General features: G+C 50.5%; 1 protein-coding gene across 1 annotated transcript; it reads right to left on the reverse strand.

The window, feature by feature from the left end:
• Nucleotides 1-3375: 3375 nt before the first annotated feature.
• LOC309674746 (sentrin-specific protease 2-like) lies at nt 3376-17023 on the reverse strand (the record flags this gene model as incomplete). Its single annotated transcript, XM_082486868.1, has 15 exons — nt 3376-3784; nt 4128-4223; nt 4670-4720; nt 5525-5659; nt 6075-6206; nt 6922-7071; nt 7763-7826; nt 9509-9566; nt 9820-9917; nt 11433-11536; nt 12479-12623; nt 13048-13115; nt 14714-14721; nt 15116-15171; nt 16923-17023. 15 exons carry the CDS (start codon nt 17021-17023, stop codon nt 3722-3724), a joined length of 1329 nt encoding a protein of 442 aa, XP_082342994.1. The 3' UTR covers nt 3376-3721.
• Between the last annotated feature and the right edge of the window lie 755 nt (nt 17024-17778).

Below are 17778 nucleotides of genomic sequence, written 5' to 3' on the forward strand. Positions count from 1 at the left end.
CCCTCCCACCCATCCAGTGCCACCGGAGAGGTGGTGTCCCCCCTCCCGGGGCGGGCAGGGGCTGCTGCCACCCCACCTAACACCTCAACGCACCAAACCAGCTTTCAGCAGTCACAGCCACCCGGGCGCTGCCAAGGGGGCAGCAGGGGCTCCCCACAGGGGGTTTACAGAACACAGAGAGCGTCCGTACACCACTGACCCCTCTCCAGGGGCGGATTTTCGGGATGCTGCTTGCTCATCTCACCACTGAACGACACCCCGATTGCCCCTGCAGCACTGTGTGACCATCGCTTCGCGGCTTCTGTGCTCCGATGCTCCTCCTGGCTCCAATCCTCTTCCTGGGGGATTGTGAGGGAGCGAAAATCCACATCGCTACATCCAACTTATTTTCAGTTAAATAAAAAAAAAAGAATAAATCACCCTCTCTCATTACCAGGTAGAGGTTCGTTCCATTAAGGCTCTTTTTATGAAAATAAATATTTAAATTCTATAAAGAAATAAATACTTCTCTTTTCACATTAGATAACTCCCTGGAGACAGCAAAAAACAACCCAACTGTGCACCAGTGCACCAGTGTCCACCAGGGCTTTATACTTTTGTGGCTCTCATGTGCCAGGCCATCGAATCCACACAGTCCAATAAAGTCGGTTGTCCCTCTCCTCCTCCTGGCTGGAGGCAGGGCACCTCTACTGTTGACCGTAGTACCTACGATTATCAGATTGGTTCCTACCTGGTCCGTAGGATCGCCTACCGTAGGTCGGAGCAACCTTCTTCCTGTAAGAATCCTTTTTTCTGTCGGCTTCATTTTGCAAGTCAAGCACCTGTGCCTGTAGGGCTGAGGTAGGTTCTCCATCCCACTTCTTCATGTCTTCTGCATATTCACAGAGGCAAACCCACAGGATATCTCGCATCAGCTTTGATTTGTCTTGAGTCGGAGGGTGGTTTTTCTCTTGAGTAGGAGGGCGTTTCCTCTTAGCAGCTGCAACATGAGTCTGTACAGGGAAAGCATGGAGTTTTTCCTCCACCTTGGTTAGTTTATCAAAGAGTTTATCGGTTTGCTCAACTAATCTCTGGGTCATTTGCTCTATTTTCTCAGTCAGTTTCTCAGTCATTTTCTCGGTGGTCACAGTCAGCTTTTCTATGGCTGCCACAGAGAAGGGACCAGAGAGACTGTCTTCATACTGTCGTACCTTCTTAACCCCTTCATTTACAGTTGGTGTGTCAGTATCGGATCCTCCCCAGACCATTGTTGACAATGTGTGGGAATATGTTGATGGTGCACTTTGTACAAACTTTTTGAGCAGAGATCGTTTGCATGGCATTTCATCAGGGTCTACTGTCGCTTGCCCATCACTATAAATCACCTCTCGCACAGGCAGTTCTCTCAGGTACTTCATACCTTTTCCCATGTTGCTCCATTTACTTGGACGGCATTCGATATCGTCCTTGAAGGGATACCTGCGCTTTATGGCTGACACCAGTCGCCTCCAGAGACTGAGAGTGCTTGTCTTTCTCCCAATTTCTTTATCAATCCCTCCATCCTTGGCCAGGTTTCCCAATTGCCTAGCTTCTCTGCCATCTCAGTCTAGGGTATCTGCCCCGCTATCCCAGCATCGGAGCAACCAGGAGACAAGTGTTTCGCCTTCATGACGACTAAAGTCCTTCCTGATACTTCTCCGATCTTTCACGGAGAAGGATTGAACAACTCCCTCTGCATCTGAGTCCTCCTGTGGTGAGGCTGCCCCAGAAGGGGCCTCTCCAGCATCTGCTCTAGAAGGACTCTGGCCTTTGTCTGTTTTCAAAGGTCTCTTTCCCTTCTGTGGTCTTGAAGGACCCTCCCCTGGATCTTGTTCAGAACTCTCCCCCAAGCTATGTGACTTGAGGTGGTCTTTGTGGTAAGGGGCAGGGGAAGGAGTTGACCTCCTCTTCCTGCTCCTGGTTCCCGGGGCGGCTTGTACCGATTTTGATGGAGTTGGAGTAGTTTTGGTACTGGTTGTAGTGGCTGCAGTAGGTTGTGCCGGGAGAGGCGGCGGCGTGGCTTGTGCCGCTGCAGGGGGGGGCGCGGCTTGTGCCGGGACGGGCGGCGGAGGGGCCGGTGTTGTTGCGGTGGGGGGGGCGGCTGCCGGTGGCGCCGGTGCCGTGGGGGAGGCGGCTGCCGGTGGTGCCGTTGCTCCGGGGGGGACAGCTGCCGGTGGCGCCGGTGCCGTGGGGGAGGCGGCTGCCGGTGGTGCCGTTGCTCCGGGGGGGGCAGCTGCCGGTGGCCCCGGTGCCGTGGGGGAGGCGGCTGCCGGTGGTGCCGTTGCTCCGGGGGGGGCAGCTGCCGGTGGCGCCGGTGCCGTGGGGGAGGCGGCTGCCGGTGGTGCCGTTGCTCCGGGGGGGACAGCTGCGGCCGGGCCGGGCGGGGCCGCGGTTCGCGCCGCTGCAGATCGCCGAGCGGCTGCGCGGGTCTGAGTGGCGGCAGCGCACGGTCCCCTCCAGCTCCCCCTGCACAGATGTTTCACAAGAAACCACCCCTGCACCACATTCAGGAGCATCAACAACAAAATCACGATCTTAACGAGGTACCAGTCCTTATCCTCCGAGCCCAGAAGGTTGCCATGCCCCAGCTCTGATGGGGTCACATCAGCATAATTATCAAAGGGCGAAGTAAACATTCCCCAGGTAGAAGAACCCTTTGATCCCTGTGGTCCCTTTTCTACTGAGCATGAGGCAGATGGGATGGAATACCCTGTTGGTCAGTTTTGGGTCACCTGTCCTGTCGCTCCTCCCCGCAGGTGGGACCCCACTATGCTTTTCCGCTTCCGACCCTCCAACGGGGCAAATAACAAAGCTGGTTGGCCGTGGGGGTTATAGCAATGAGTATAAGCAGAGCCTCTCTGCATCCCATGCCTGGGCATCAGCTGTAACCATTGCTCTTATCGCTCTGAGAGAGTGAACGCTGACGGCACAATAGGCAGTTAATTTCAGTTGGTAGAAGAGGCCCCGCTAAGAAGCCGAGTTACTGAACAAAATTGGTTCTCTTTTACCTCAAACCAGGACACAGGTAGAGTTTCCTTCCATTAAGGCTCTTTTTATTAAAATAAATATTTAAATTATATAAAGAAATAAATACTTCTCTTTTCACATTAGATCACTCCCTGGAGGCAGCAAAAATAGCCAACCCCAAACCAGCCCAAAGGACAGGGGCTTTGGTGAGAAATCAAGAGATGGTAAACGCTTTCTTTCCGTGGTCGTGACAAATCCAGTTTTAGGAATCAAGTAGATGGTAGATATTCCAGAAACAGAGGAAAACTCTCTTTGAGGAGACGGTACTTCAGCACGTTGTCCTTGGGAAGGTAAGTTGGGCAAACACGACTGTAACCACCACCACGGATGTTTCCCATTTGTCTGTAATGTGGTCGCGTGCGCTGCGAGGCGCGAGCGTGCGGCTCAGCCATGGAAGTTGACGATGTTCCTTCTTCACTCTGCCCTTAACGAGGTCACACCCATCTTTCTGGCTCTTGCTTAAGGTGCGTTAGCTAATTTCAAAGAGAGTTACTGTCTCCAAAATAAGGGGGGTGGGGAGGGGGGGGCGGGGCGGGGCAACTGTCTTAACCACTACTTCATAACCTAAAGAGGAAAACTTGTGTGCCTGCTGCTGTTTCAAATAAGGTCTAGGAAATCTAAGTACAATAAGAACTAGTCACCCGGAGGTGATCACAGCGTTCTAATAGTGCACATCTCACAGCAGCTGTTGGTGGATTATCTCCCACACCATCTTCTTCCGGAAGTATGGCATGTGAGTCTGAAAAGAGAAGAGAAATCCATTAAATAATGACGTCACGGTAGAAAGAGGCGGCAAACACGCATAAACGCCCAGATACCGAGCCCAGATATGCCAAACCCGCTGGCGGCAGTATCTTGCCCAAGAGGAATCTCACCGGCAGCAGCTCCCAAAGGCGGGGATGGAGAACCACAGCTCTGCCCTGCCCAGGCCACTTGGAAGTTCTGATCCCAGCAACTACGCACCGAAACGGGGTACGAAACCTCAGCCCCTGCCCCGGACACAATGAAGAGCTGCTGCCTAACCTCCCTGGCTCCTGTCCCTGGGCGAGAGGGGCTTGGAGGGGTTTATGACCTTCACTCACCTGGCTAAAGTTGAATGGTTTCTCTCTGGCGATGTAATCTGCGTATTTACACATAAAGACGCCGCAGTCGCTTCCATTCAGCTGCTGAGGGATCTCCTAAGGAACGCAAAGAAGATGGAGGATTTCCCTCTGTCTCAAAAGAAAAGCCACTTGGAAGCAGCGCACATTACCCACACCGACACTGCGCTCACCGCACACTCCTGACCCTACTTGCCTAATCCCCGATACCCACTCCCGCCCACGAGGAACAGACCCAGTTCACTGCTCACCATCCCTCCCCTCTGCCTCCCGGACTCGGACACTACGATCCAAATTTTTGGCAGGCCCAGAAGGCGCAGCAGCCCTCCCCCCTGCGAGGTGTCTCGAGGTTCGCACCGCCTCTTTCTTAAGTGACCTTTCTTAAATCCGGTCTTTAGGGACTGCTTTTTACTATCAACTCCTCGAGAAACATCAGCTCAACCCTTTCTTTGCCACGGGCCAGGATCTGGGCCCCAAAGAAGCACTTACAGTTCCCATTTCAAACCCAAGGGGTGCTCACGTACACGTGGCTCCATGCTGTGAAGAGTCCACTCTGAAACATCCAGCTCCAGCTGTCTTTTTTCCCAGCTTTCTTTTTGCAGGTATTGGCTGGTTAAAACAAAAGGAAAAAAAAAAATCCCTTTTCATCTCTGTAATTTAGGCCAACAACAAAATAAAGCGGCTGAAGGATCACAGGAAGACGGACGGCAGGACAGTAAAATGTCAGAGGATCCTCACCGCAGCTGATTTAAGGCTGATTTTGAGGAAAAATCCCAATCTGAAACTTACAAACACGGGGAGAGGCTGTGAGCTAATGGTCAAGAACTAACAAAGTCGGCACACGTGTGCCACGGGGCTATGGCGTATTTGGCTGTGCCTCTCACGGGAAGGTGGCAGAATCCAGGCACCCCAGACCCTGGGTGCAGGGGACGCTGTGACAGCAGATAAGCAGTCGATGCCAGACAAGTCGCAGCAAGCAACTCCAAGATTCCTGCTTGGTTATCTACAAGCCACGTGAAAACTGGCAGTCGCCTTACAGGGACTAAATCTAAAACCCCTCTCCTCATTCACACCAGAAAAGCAGTGACGGAGCGGTTACTTACAGCAAAGTCTGACAAATCTTGTCCCCTTTCTGCCCAAGCGAGTCCAAGTACGTGATCGTGTTCTTCCTCAGATCTATGACCTGTTATTAAAAGGTGACCGTTAGGCAAAGCACAACCTTGTGCCGCACACCCCCCAACACCTACATGACTTCTCTGGCCAGTTTTTGCTCCCCGTCCAATTCTAAAGAAAAAGCCCGTGGGACTCACGGCTAGTGTCCAGTGTGCTCGCGAGTTCACAGGCACGAAGAGGATGTCCTGCTTAAAGACATCGACACTCTTGGTCCACCTTCTGACCGACTCGTAGCCCCCAGATGTTAGTTTCGGATAAAAGAAAGTACTAAACGCGTGGACTGCTGGATAGCCTTCCTTCTTCCCTCTTTCCATCACCAGACTCATGTAGAAATTAACGACCTGCACCATAAAGAGGAAACGTGAGGTGTCAAAATAAGACGCTGCCTTCCCCAACGAAAAATACAGCACCACCGCTTCTCTGGCCACCCTTAAGCACGCAGCGCAGAGAACTCCAGCCTCAGCTGGAGGCTTTTGTTCCCAGGATTTCACACGGGGCTACATCGGCAGTTTGATCAAAACACCTGCCACCCACGCCAATAACCCGGACGAACTCCTGGAAGCTGCGTCACACAAGAAGTAACGGAACTTCCCGAAACGCTCGACCCTTCAACACCTCAAATAAGAAGTGTACAGAGATTTCTAGGCTCTGCAGCGGAGGTCGTCAAAGAACGTTGACGCGACTTCTGTACAGGGCGGAGGGGTATTTTTCAATAAAGGCTGAGTGAGACTAGCCCTGTGCTGCAGCTGGTTTTACCTCATCGTTTAGCCAGCAAAGGTTCCTGAGCGTGTGGATGTCTTCGCGAGTGACCTTTAGTTTGAAGGCACTGCTCATGATCTCATCTGGCTCACCTTTGCCAAATGCGGCACTGACCTCTCTCTCCATGGCCTGAAAGGAACAATTAAATGGGGAAGGACTTGTGAAACAGAGCATGGAGCACGCTGACCTGGGGGCAGCTTTCCACTGAAACACGGCCTGTAAATTCAGCTCAGGTGACAGAGCAACTGCCTTCGACGGTTTCCTGCCTCAGTGAGCGATAGCGCTTTTGCCTTGCTTGGTTGGTTTCAGCATCCTAACTTTGAACTTCACAGCCCAGGCTTGCTGCCGTTTCTTTTCACCAAGGACGTGGGGATAAAACCCGTCAACTTAGCAAACACGCTCAAGCAGCTGAAAATGGAACACAACTCTGGCAACCCCCTTTCCCAGGTGCTGCTGCGGCCCTCGCAATACCCAGGTTTAAGCCAACCCCAGCGGGCATCCTCCGTACCGAGGCAGCTAAGTCAGGAGCCTGAAAGAACGTGAAGGTGGGGGACTTCAAAGGGAACGGCAAAGGGGGAAACTGAGGCAGCCGTCCCGCTAACAGAAGGCCCACAAACCCTTAGGGCAGCACAACTGAAGGAGCGCGGGGAGCACACAAAATCCTTCAAAGCAGCTTTAGTGCTGACCCTCGCACTGTGAAGCCACAACCACAGCCACTCGCTAACAGGTTCAATGCAAGTTCTTCAGATTTCAAAGAGCCTTAAGAACCACCGAGAAGAAGAGGACTTCCATGCAGCTCTGCCACAACCTTCTCTTTTGTCTCACAGACTGTCGCCTACGGTACCTCTGTGAGCGGAGGAAAGCGTTCCGCTGTTTTTCCCAATCTTGGCACTTTCTTTTCCTCCACATCGAGGCTGGCTGACTTTTTGGATGGAACAGGTGTAGGGTGTCCTCGGAATAAGGCATCTTCTAAGATTTCTGTGCCACGCTGCCTCTGTTAGACAAATGGACGTTAAGCTAGCAATCAAGCACAGATTTGTTTCCTTGGGGACAGGACAGAAAATCTTGCTTATATAGAAAACTGGAAGGGTTTTTGTACACCCATGCAACCAGCAAACTCCAAAGTTACTTCTTCTTGACGACTGCATTCCAACTGTGCACCCATGGAGTGCTGCACTCGGAGGCAAGAGAGGCAGAAAGCTCCTTTGCCTTGGGCTAGCGTTAAGAACCCCAGCAAAGCCTCCACGTGTAGGTATCAAGTTGAGATTGAGACTACTATTTCTGATTACCATGACTAAAATTTTATTTTTGACCTCAACCCTGACCAGAGGTGAAAGTCAAAGAGACGTACTTCCTATCCCAGCAAACAAGATAAGACTAAAGACACCCCAGTCCAGCTTTGCAGGTCAACCAAGTCTGTGCGCTAAAGATTTTGAGGCTATACCCAACACGTGAAAGGGGAAGAATCAAAACCGTATAGTGTAGTGTGCTCCTAATAGTCCAGAAACAAAATTAACGGCAGCGGAAAACACTTGGCGATAGCGCTACTCATCAAATAACGCTCCCGCTTTCCCGGGGAAAAACAACCTGGGCAAACACAGATATTGTTGAGGAAGTCATGTGAAGAGTGCTGAAGTTTCTCATCACAAAGAGCTCTATTTTCCTTGGGAATAACACAAGCTTACCCCTGCGATGGTTTCTTTCACTGCTCCTTCCTCTTCCGCAGAGTTTTCTTCTGGTGTGCAGTACCTGCCAGGAGAGGGAGAGAGAGAAGCGAGCTCTATATCCGTCCTGTCCCATGGAATTCTCAAGAATTCACCCTCTGGACAAGAAAGGCTTTTGCAAGGCCTATTCTGACTAGCCCCGGTTGCACACATCAACATGTGACAATATCGCCTCAACTTCCAGCACCGGTCTTTCTTAGCAGCAAGTCTGGGATAGAATGAAGAGCTGGGAGCTTTGGAAGTTTGTTTTTTTTTCCCATCTACTTGTACAAGACTCCTTTTCCTTCTCTTTATCAGTTGCATTATTTGGAAAACAGGGAAGCAACCAGCACTTCCTCTGTCGAGTGCTTTGTCATCTGCTGCACGCTGGGTGTTCTACTGCGAGGTGTAACAGGAACATCTGCAACTAGACTTGCACCCAAACAGAGTGAGCTTTGGGAAACCAAGACCAGCACATTGAATTCCAAATGGGACAGCGGCAGTATGTTTACTTGCCTTCTATAGGCTAGTCAAGAGAGTGACTATCCCCATTGGGAGAGCATTTTCATTAAAACCACGCAGACTCTGAAGAGCAAACAAATAAACAGACATTAAAGTTGTCCAGATATATGTCCCTGCTTCAAAAACAAGAATTCGCATTGTCACCCAAAGACCCCCTTTTTTCAGGAGGGAGACCAACACCAGACTCTCATGGTATTCTACGCTCATTGTGCTTTAACGGCTTTCAGTCCAGTATGGTAAGAGGAGATATCACAAGCTTTGTCAAATCAATTCAATTAGTAGCTAAATCTGCATAAAAAGACAAGAAAATGTTCCTTTTACTTGAAGGCATCATACTCTATCGGTTATTTTCTCTCCTTCTCTCCCTTCCAGCTTAGGGGAACCACTGACAATTTAAGCACGGAACAGTGCCGCACAGCTAAACATAGAGCTAGTGTTTAAAGCGGGGAGAAGAATAGGGACAGAATTAGCTACAAAACAGGACTGCCGCAACTGAACCTCCCTCTGCTCCCATCTACGCTTTCTCCTCTCTCATGTAAGGGCAGGTCACTGCAGAAAGATGCGTGCATCTTACCGCCGTACAAAATCTCTCCCTGTAGCTGCACCTACTGCCCCCAAAAACCTGTTTCCATAAAGACCGCAAAGCCGTCGCAACTCACAGTCCTGCCAGCTCAGACAGCCAATACCAATGAGGCCGCTGGCCTCTCAAACCCAACTGCACGCTGCCTTTTTCCCCCTCCTAGGCAAACCCCAGGCATCCTTTGGGACTTACAAAGTCCCAAAAACTGCCTCAAGTCCCACCAGGCTTTACAAGCTCTCTAATCCTTCTGCTTAGGATGCGGGTTTCCAAGTGAAAGAAGTGAAATGTCAGCTCATTGATGGCTCGGCAGAACGACTCACAAACAAAAACGGATTCTGCACATCCAAGGGCAACTTGGGACGGCCACCACTCGCACCCTTACTGGCTTTCTTCCCACAGCAAACACCACACCAGCACAACCCTCTTTGTCACGCAGCACGGCTCTCGCTTGTGTTGGAGATGCAACTGGCTTGCAAGCAATTCCGGAGCCGCAAGCTAGCTACTTCTCTTTCACAGCACTGAGACGATCAAAGACCGTTGGTCATCTTCGAGACTCTACCAGAGGCTGAAAGAGATACACGCGCAGAGCCAAAAGGAACAAGAAGCATCATTAGAAGAGACTCTACCTGATCGTATCACCTCTCTGCGACCGCTGCGGGCAGCAAACATCTATACATTCGACACCTGCACAGAAAAGCAGTAGTAAGAAAACAAGAAGTCGACTTTCAATCACCATCAGATGTACACAGCTCTCCATTTCTGAGTGATAAATAAAAAAAAAGGAAAAACTTTGAAGGATGACGGTATGGTCAGGAAGTTTGAATTCTGGCAAGCACTTTGAACTCGGAACATCATCTGTGAGTGTGTAAGAAATGCCCTATTCGGATTTGACGTCTACCTACAAAGTGGAACGGATTGGAATCATGGGGATACTCACCGGTCCTTAGTGTTGCACGTGGATAGACATCTCCTCTGTATTTTGGTTCTTCCCGGTGACTCACAGTCGCCACTGGATCCTTGGAGGAGGCTTGAACACTTTGGGGCAGGAAACAAACAACAGAGGAGAATCACAATTTTTATACGGGGGGCATTTGTTATCAGTGCGTACCAATTCACGGTGGCTTTTGGGGTTTTTCTTTAAGAAGAACAAATTATTCTTTGCACATCCGACAAGTATCTGCATTAACCTGAGGAGGCCACTTTACTCTGTGGGACAAGACAGCGTTCATTTCAACCAGCCCTGACCAATTCTGCTCAATCTATTTGTTAAAGATTATGCTGACGCTGAGAGTGGCAATGTCCACAACATCCATACTGCTGGGACATTTTACTTCAGACCTGCCCTGCTCTGACCTCAGGGACTATATGCTCAGTAGCGGTTGGAGTGCATTAGACACCTTCCCCAGGAACTTCTCTGGTTTAGCTTCCTCTGAAAGGAATCTCTTTCTCATGCTCCAGATCTGCTCCAAAATATGAGCCAAACCACAATAAGCAACAACTGGCAGATGAGACGCCGACAGCAGAGTCTTGACCCGCTCTCAAATGCTATTGCCGTTGCACTTAAGATTACATGAGATACTGTTTTCTGTATCATTTTAGTGATATGGATTTTCATGATATGGATTGCAAAATGTTTAAACATGATACGCTGCTCTGAAGTTGCGTGTTCATGTGTGTTCTAGCTTTGAACGACCGAGCGGAGACTGGGATTTTTCTAAGCCTTGATAACAACCCACATTTCACAGCGTTTAAAGGGAACTGCAAAAATTCATGGCATTTTCTACCATCCTACTGTGTGGAAAGGCATGCTGTAACTTCAGCACCATCTTGGTGTCACTATTTTCCAAGAATTAGGTCCCTTCTGCACAGCTTTGAAGTGTAATTATTGCAGTAAGATAATGGCATCTATTCTTTTTGTATTTTTTACTGGCGTCATTAACTTTTTTCAATCTCTTGAGACAGTTATAAAATATCAAATATACTCATCACTGGTAATATATGAATCAGAATTATACACAAGTTCCCCTTTGCAAGTTGCTTTGTGAACTGGAATTCTACATACGAGTGGGATTTTGCCAACTTAGTGTACTGTAAAGAGAAAACTCCCTATAGTTTGTGCAAGAAGGACTAGGGGAGGTGGAAAGGAACAGAGAAAATTCTGCTATTCCCTGTTTTTACATTCTCAGATAGAACAGGATAAAACAGAATAACCAGTGTGTGGATTTTTATACTAGAAATTACACTGCCAGCACTGCAACTAGATACTACCTTCCTTAACACAGAGACAAGAAAGGAGTGTCAGAAAGAGAAACACATCCATACCAGCAAAGGAATCTTCACCTTTAGAATATACATTCAGAGAATATCCAGGCTTCACTGCAGGGAGCTCAAGGGGGCTGTCGGTCTTTTAAAAATTAGTTTGCTCCAACACCTGCCCTGTGACACTGTCCAGAACCCTGAGAGTAGGAAAGATCAATCCCCCTCCACTTCCATGTACAACAGCTACAAAGTTACCACAGAAAAGATAATGGTTATTTTTTCCATAATTACTTGCGTAAGCTTGTCGGCTGTGGGTTAGGACGGCTTCTGGGATATTTTTCCTTTACGAGTTCTAAGAGCTGCTTGTATTTCACCTTTTCTCCTCGCTGAACATCCTAGCAGAATGGAGGGGAAAAAACCAAACAGATTAGAACCACTGCATATGAAGCAAATGTTTGTAATGTGGATATAGCTTGGACTGCACAGGCTGTACCCAAAACACTGGCACGTTATTTCAGTTCACTTTAGCAGGAATTCCCACACCTCCACTTTGTGTTAGCCCTGCTCTAGCAGCTTGTGTCCCACCATAAACTTCAAAATTCGTTCTACAACTGTTTCCTCAAACGGGGCCTCTTCTTTTCACCTGTGATCTGCACCTCTTGCATAATAATTCAGGCTAATATGCATTCCTGTCAATATGCACAATGACTGGGTGCTATGAGTCCCCAGGGTATCTTAATCCCGCTCCACAGCTTGCCATGGCCTGCTTCTCCAGTCCTTTGGTCTAAGTTCTCCCACGTAAGCCAGGTTTATCTAGATGTAGCTAGTGTATTTTTATTTTCCAACAGTTGCTTCAGATATTGGCAGTGAAAGGACAGGGAAAGACCTCTCAGATAGTCCTGCAAGGAAGGATTATCAGCAACTGAGTGTTTTTTCGCCTACAATATCCTTTCAAAGTTGCTACATAAAGAACACAGTTGAGCTACCTTAAGGATGAAATAGTGAAACAAACTCTGCAACAAATACATACTTAGTGACAAAGCAGTACAGCTCCACTTCCCACTGAAACTGGCTGAAGGGTCCTCCCCCAGTACACCATTTCCATGAAAACGGTTTAAAATTCAGTCTTTGGCCAAGAAACCACTGCCCTCTTCCAAGACTTGATGCACGTAAAGGCAAATAAAATGCTATATGCTGATTTTCCAGAATCATCCCTTCAACTTCTTTAACTATACCCACTGTGCTGTTACAAATTGCCACTTTAGCATTTTACATACAGTTTTGTGATAACTGCTCAGTTGTTTCATTTCAAAAGACATTCTTCTCATGCAGCGTACCTCTTCAGCAGTACAGAAAAGCCTCCCCATTCTGCTGACTTCTGAAGTAGTGGATTCTGGTGCAGGACGCTCCTTAATGGGTGGCCTCAGTGGTAAGAAGCTGTCTGGAGCAGCTTTGATGCTCTGTTTGCCGTTCCGGCTTGTGCTGAAAACATCAACAGCAAAATAAATGGTATGAAGAGAACATTCAAATAAGCGCCTCCACCACCAACTACTTTGTCAAGCACATACACCAATGACGATGGAGACAGACACGAGATGTTTATGACTTTCAGATGAAGACCTGCTGTCTTCAACTGGTTAATGGGGAAGTAGAGAGAAGTAAAAGTGAAAATCACAACAACTGCCTTGAAGATACGCTGTTGATTGTGTCCTCAGCCTCCTCTCAAGTTCAACGCTTCCTCTTACCGCAGACCTTTAATCTCTAGCTAATCTCCTGTGTCAATTAAGTAGCTGGATTTAAAGAAAAAGTTTAAAATTGGTTGGGTAAGGAAGCAGCTGGACACCTCCCTTACCATAGGCAGTAAACCTTTCGGGGAAGAAGTCAAAGAAAACGGAAGGATTTTTACCTCAGATGGGGAATTGTCTTGTGAGGAAGGGATAGTGTTTCCTTAGTCAAGTAAGTATGGGTTCCACACGGCATTTGACCTACGAGAGAAGAGCGTAAGGCATCGGTAAGTATAAAAGGAAACTGAAGAGGTTTATGAGTTTACAGTAACGAGCTTCACCAAAGATAAATTGTCATTTTCTCTCTCACATCATCATATGATTTGTGTTATGTCACTTTAGGACATTTTCAGGTTTTCACACCGGCAACTGCAGCAAGTTGCGCGCACAAGGTATTGCCAGCCGAAACCTGAAATACAAAAGGCTCCTCAGGATCTACTACCTAAAAGGAGCATTGAAAACAATTTGCTTCTGGCAAGCTAACAGTGGACCTATCAGAACGGAAGGACTGCATCCAAGGCAGCTCTGGTACCGAGACGACCAGATCGACGCCCGGCTCCACTCCAGAAGCAATGCAAGGATGCGGGTAAGAAACAGAGGTCACGCTCAAGTATTCCCAGATGCTGCCTCGTCCCGTGCCTGCCATAATCCCTACAGAACCCTAGGGGTAGACTTGGACGGTACACAAGGTAGGGTGAAAATGAAACAAGTCGTATAACTTGATGTCAGCCTTACCAATTTGCAGCACGGCTACATCGAGTGATGAAAATCGTGGTCTTTTAGTTGAAGGCTCAAAAGAAGTGGACCCAGGCTTAAAAGAAAACAAAAAAAAAGCACCAACGTGAGTGTAAACTGAATGTGAATCCAAGCAAACACACTTCCTGAGGCTTAGTGAGCTCTACTATGACTTGGGGACCATGACTTGCTGGTTCAGATTGCAGAAGGTGACAAATCTTGGCAGGACCTTTGACAGGTACGCTTTAAGTTTTGAATACAGGCTCTCATACGTGCAGCAATTAAAAGAATACAGGCTTGTCACTGAGTTATCACTCAGTCAGCTCCTAAACATTCCAAAGGGTGATAGTTCAGCCCTTGAGAAATATATTTTGTACAAATAGGAGTTAACGACTCTCTCAGGAACGAAGAACTAGAGCCCGACAGTCTCTTAGCCCTCTAATCCCATGGGGCAATAAGAAAAACAGCACTACACCTTTGAACCAAACTAGGCAGTCAAGCAGTCGGTGGCTCATTTTTACAGAGCCAAAGTCCTACAGGAACGCTCTCCTGGACTGGTGGATAATGAGCAGAAAGTGGTTTATCCAGAGGAAGTATGCAGTTTTTCTTGTCAGGTAGTGTATTTTGATTCCTTAACCACAAGCTTGAGAAAGAGAATAACAGTTTACAAACACACTAAAACTATAAACTTGAACCATTCTCAAGTATCTGGAAGACAACAAACAGTTTGCTCCTCCCGCAGCTGCCAGTGCCGGAGCAGAGGACGCAGGCTTGAGTAAGGCAAACCCAGCCCACATTAGAGCTGCCTGCTAGAAATGCAAAAGAACCACCTACTGCTGTACAGGCTCAGAGCAGGCTCCACCTCAAGATGCAGTAGGGAGAGCCGCTTGCTCTCGCACCTTGCACAGACCCTAACATTTCAAAGCCCTCGCTAACCTCTTCCGCAGACTCTGTGCCGGCAGCATCTTCGCTGACGGAAGCCGCCGGGCGTTTGGTTGCCTTGGTCGGCAACTGCAGCACTGCAGAAACTTCAACTTTCTCTTTCTGCTCAGAGATGGAATCTAAAAAACAAAGACAGGCCGTATAAGAATATGATAGAAAACCAACAGAGGTACATTGCGAATACAGACAGGAGGGAGCACACAGCTTGGATTTAAGATACTCTTTCTGCTGACAGGCGCGGGCTCAGCACCAGAGACCTGGGCTATCTCCTGCTGGCAGTAAAAGTATTGGGCCCTGCCACAGTCACCGCAGAGAACGTCCGTCATCTATAGGGCTAAGCCCTACCGTACACCCTCAAGCCATTGGCTATAGGCATAGAGAGCCACAAGGAAAGAACAGCTTGAAAAGCCACAGTTTCAGGAACAGTGCCAGAGCACAAAAGCCAGACTTTTCCAAGGGACACGAAACCTCAGAAAAATCGGGCATATTCAGTACTTGTGTAATGTGCGATACCTGATTTTTGCTTTTTCGGTGGAGTCTTGTCACCATTGTCCACAGGTATCCAAACGCTGAGGAAAGAACACACACAACAGTGTTTTGCAACCCTAGGGAAGCTCCCAGCAGGCTGACTTCCCTTCACAGGGCCCAAACTTCCCAAGTTACTTTTCCTATCCCAAAGGTCTCCCCCTCCAAGCGCCCCTGGGATCATCTCAGGCACATACACCTAACTGCAGCCCTCCTCAACACCCCCCAACCTCTCCCAGCCAACGACCGCTCGCAGAGAGCTAATGATCCCGCTGCAGCACATTAGGCCTCTTTGGCTCATTCAGTTAATGCTTCCCAACATTTTTCCTTTGTTCCTATTGCCAAAAACTTAAGTTAATTTCGTAAATCACTACACTGCATTTCAAAGAAAAGTCTAAGGCGGACGGGAAATAAAAGGTGGGAAAGCAACTCATGCATGCACCCAGTTAAATCACTTACTGCTAAACCAGTGCTCGTGAACTAGTTCTTGAAATAATTCTTTGCTGCACCCTTTCTTACTAAGCATAAGTCCAAGTATTGTATCAGTTGATAACAATGATAAAATCTAGTAAAAAATTTTCCTTTGGGAATGGAGCACAAAGGTTGGTCCTAGGTGGTTTTTTTCCTCTATTTGCCCCCCCAAATGTCATGACAGACAGCAAGGATTCTTTGAAGAATTCTTTGTTCTTTCTTACACAAAATAATTTCTTTTAAACTGTTATGCCCCCAAACCCTGCTGATATCATTGCCTCTGGACTGTCATGCCCAGTGATCTCTTAGCAAAAGTGGGTCTCCTGGTCAGGCCATGACACGACAGCCTGCACCGTCTACAAAGGCACATTCTTCACTTTGGGATTGTGCTCTGCACAGCAGCTGTGAACGACTTGTGCAACAAGTGGCTCTTTCCAGGAGACGTTCACTTTTCCCATTAACTGTGGAACACCAGACACTCAGCAGAGCCTCCTGGAGGGTCTTTCTCCCAGATGGACCAACTCTCCCAGAGGGACCAGCTACACTCCCCAAAACATGGCATGTAATCCATACATCCCCCTCTCTTCAGACAAACAGAAGCGACAGGCATGTAGATGGCTTAGCTATCTGTCACTGGGAGCTGTGGGGCACCAGCAATGGTTAACGCCTGGGAAGGCAGCCCCCTTTCTTCCTCTCCACATACATGCCACATCCCCATGCCAGGACTTTACTCCATCCAATACATCCCTCTATGTATATATACACTATTCCTTGTTCCTTCAACACTCCAAGTCTCCACCCCTTGTTTTTTTTTTCCTTTTCAAGATGGAAAGCGAAGGAGGGGGTGGCTTTGCCCACGGATTTGGGGGAAACATGTGGAAGCCACAGTCATCTCAGCATCACAGGGGAACAACTCTGAATGTGGGCACGGGGCGAGCCGAGAGCAGCATGAGCCACAGCCACCACACAGGGCCGGAAGGACGGGGATGCCGGGCTGGGAGAGGGCGGGGGGTGGCACAGAGCTGCCGGGGGCCCACGACGAGCCCGACCGCCCCGGAGGGGGAGCTCTGGGCGGGCAGAGGGGCCGAGCCCAGCCCAGGGGAGGGCAGCCAGAACCAGGGGAACCCCAGAGCAAGACCCTACCCTGCACCCGAGCCCACAGAACGACTAACGCCGCTCCCGGCCGAGGCGCCGGGCGGGCTCCCGCCAAGGAGGCCCCGGGGGTCCCGGCAGGCCCCAGGCGGGGGGTGGGGTGGGGGAGAGGGCGCCGGGGGAGTGGGCGCCGGGGCGATGCCCTAGGGCGGCCCTGAGGCGGCTCGCTGACCTGGGGAGCGGCCTCTTGCGTGGCGGCGGGGCGGGGGGCGGCGCAGGGCGGCGAGCGGCGGCGAGGAGAGCGCCGAGGGCCCCCAGCAGCCATTGGTACATAGGCCCCGGCCGGCCCGCGGCGGAAGTGCGCCCGGCCCGCGCACCCAGCGCCGCCTCCCCATTGGCTGCCGCCGCCGCCGGGTCCCCGCCCCTACGAGCTGGAGGGGAGGCGGAGGGTGCGCGCGCGCGCAGGCGCGTCGTGGTCTGTGCTCTGCCTGAGGGAGCCGTTAGCGGCCGCCCGGCCCGCTTCTGCCCTGCCCTGCGGTGGGGCCGGGCCGGCGCCGTCCCGCCCCGCCCTGCTCTGTCTGGGGGAGGCGCTTGCCCTTCTCCGGAAGCCCCGAGCCGGGCCCCGGCTGGCAGCTGGGCGCCGGGAGGCCGGGGAGTGCCCGGAGGAGGGGAAGAGGCCTTCGGGGAGAGGCCCCCACGGAGGCCGGAGGGGCCCCCCAGAAGCCCTCCAGAGGCGGAGGGGCCCCCCAGAAGCCTCCCAGAGAGCGGAGGGGCCCCTCGGAGAGCGGAGAAGCCTTTCGGCGTCCCGCAGGCCTGAGGCGAGCGACAGCGGCCGGCGGCGCGGGCTCTCGCGCGCCCCCTCCTGCCTCCTCTGCCCTCGGTGGGTGAGGGAATGCCAATCCCGGGCTTACCGAGCCCTTTCCTGCGCGCTCGCACGGCGCTTTGCGCCCCTCTGGCGGGGAGCTGCGCTCGCTGCACCCGGCTGCGCCATGGCTGCGGTGCGACTGGAAGGACGCGGACTGCGTTCGGCGTTCCACCATGGTGAGCGGCTGTGACGGAGCGGCGCCCGACCGCCGGCCGCAGGCAGC

This window comes from Vanellus vanellus (assembly GCF_965231255.1).
Source record: "Vanellus vanellus genome assembly, chromosome: 8".
Taxonomy (NCBI): Eukaryota; Metazoa; Chordata; class Aves; order Charadriiformes; family Charadriidae; genus Vanellus; species Vanellus vanellus.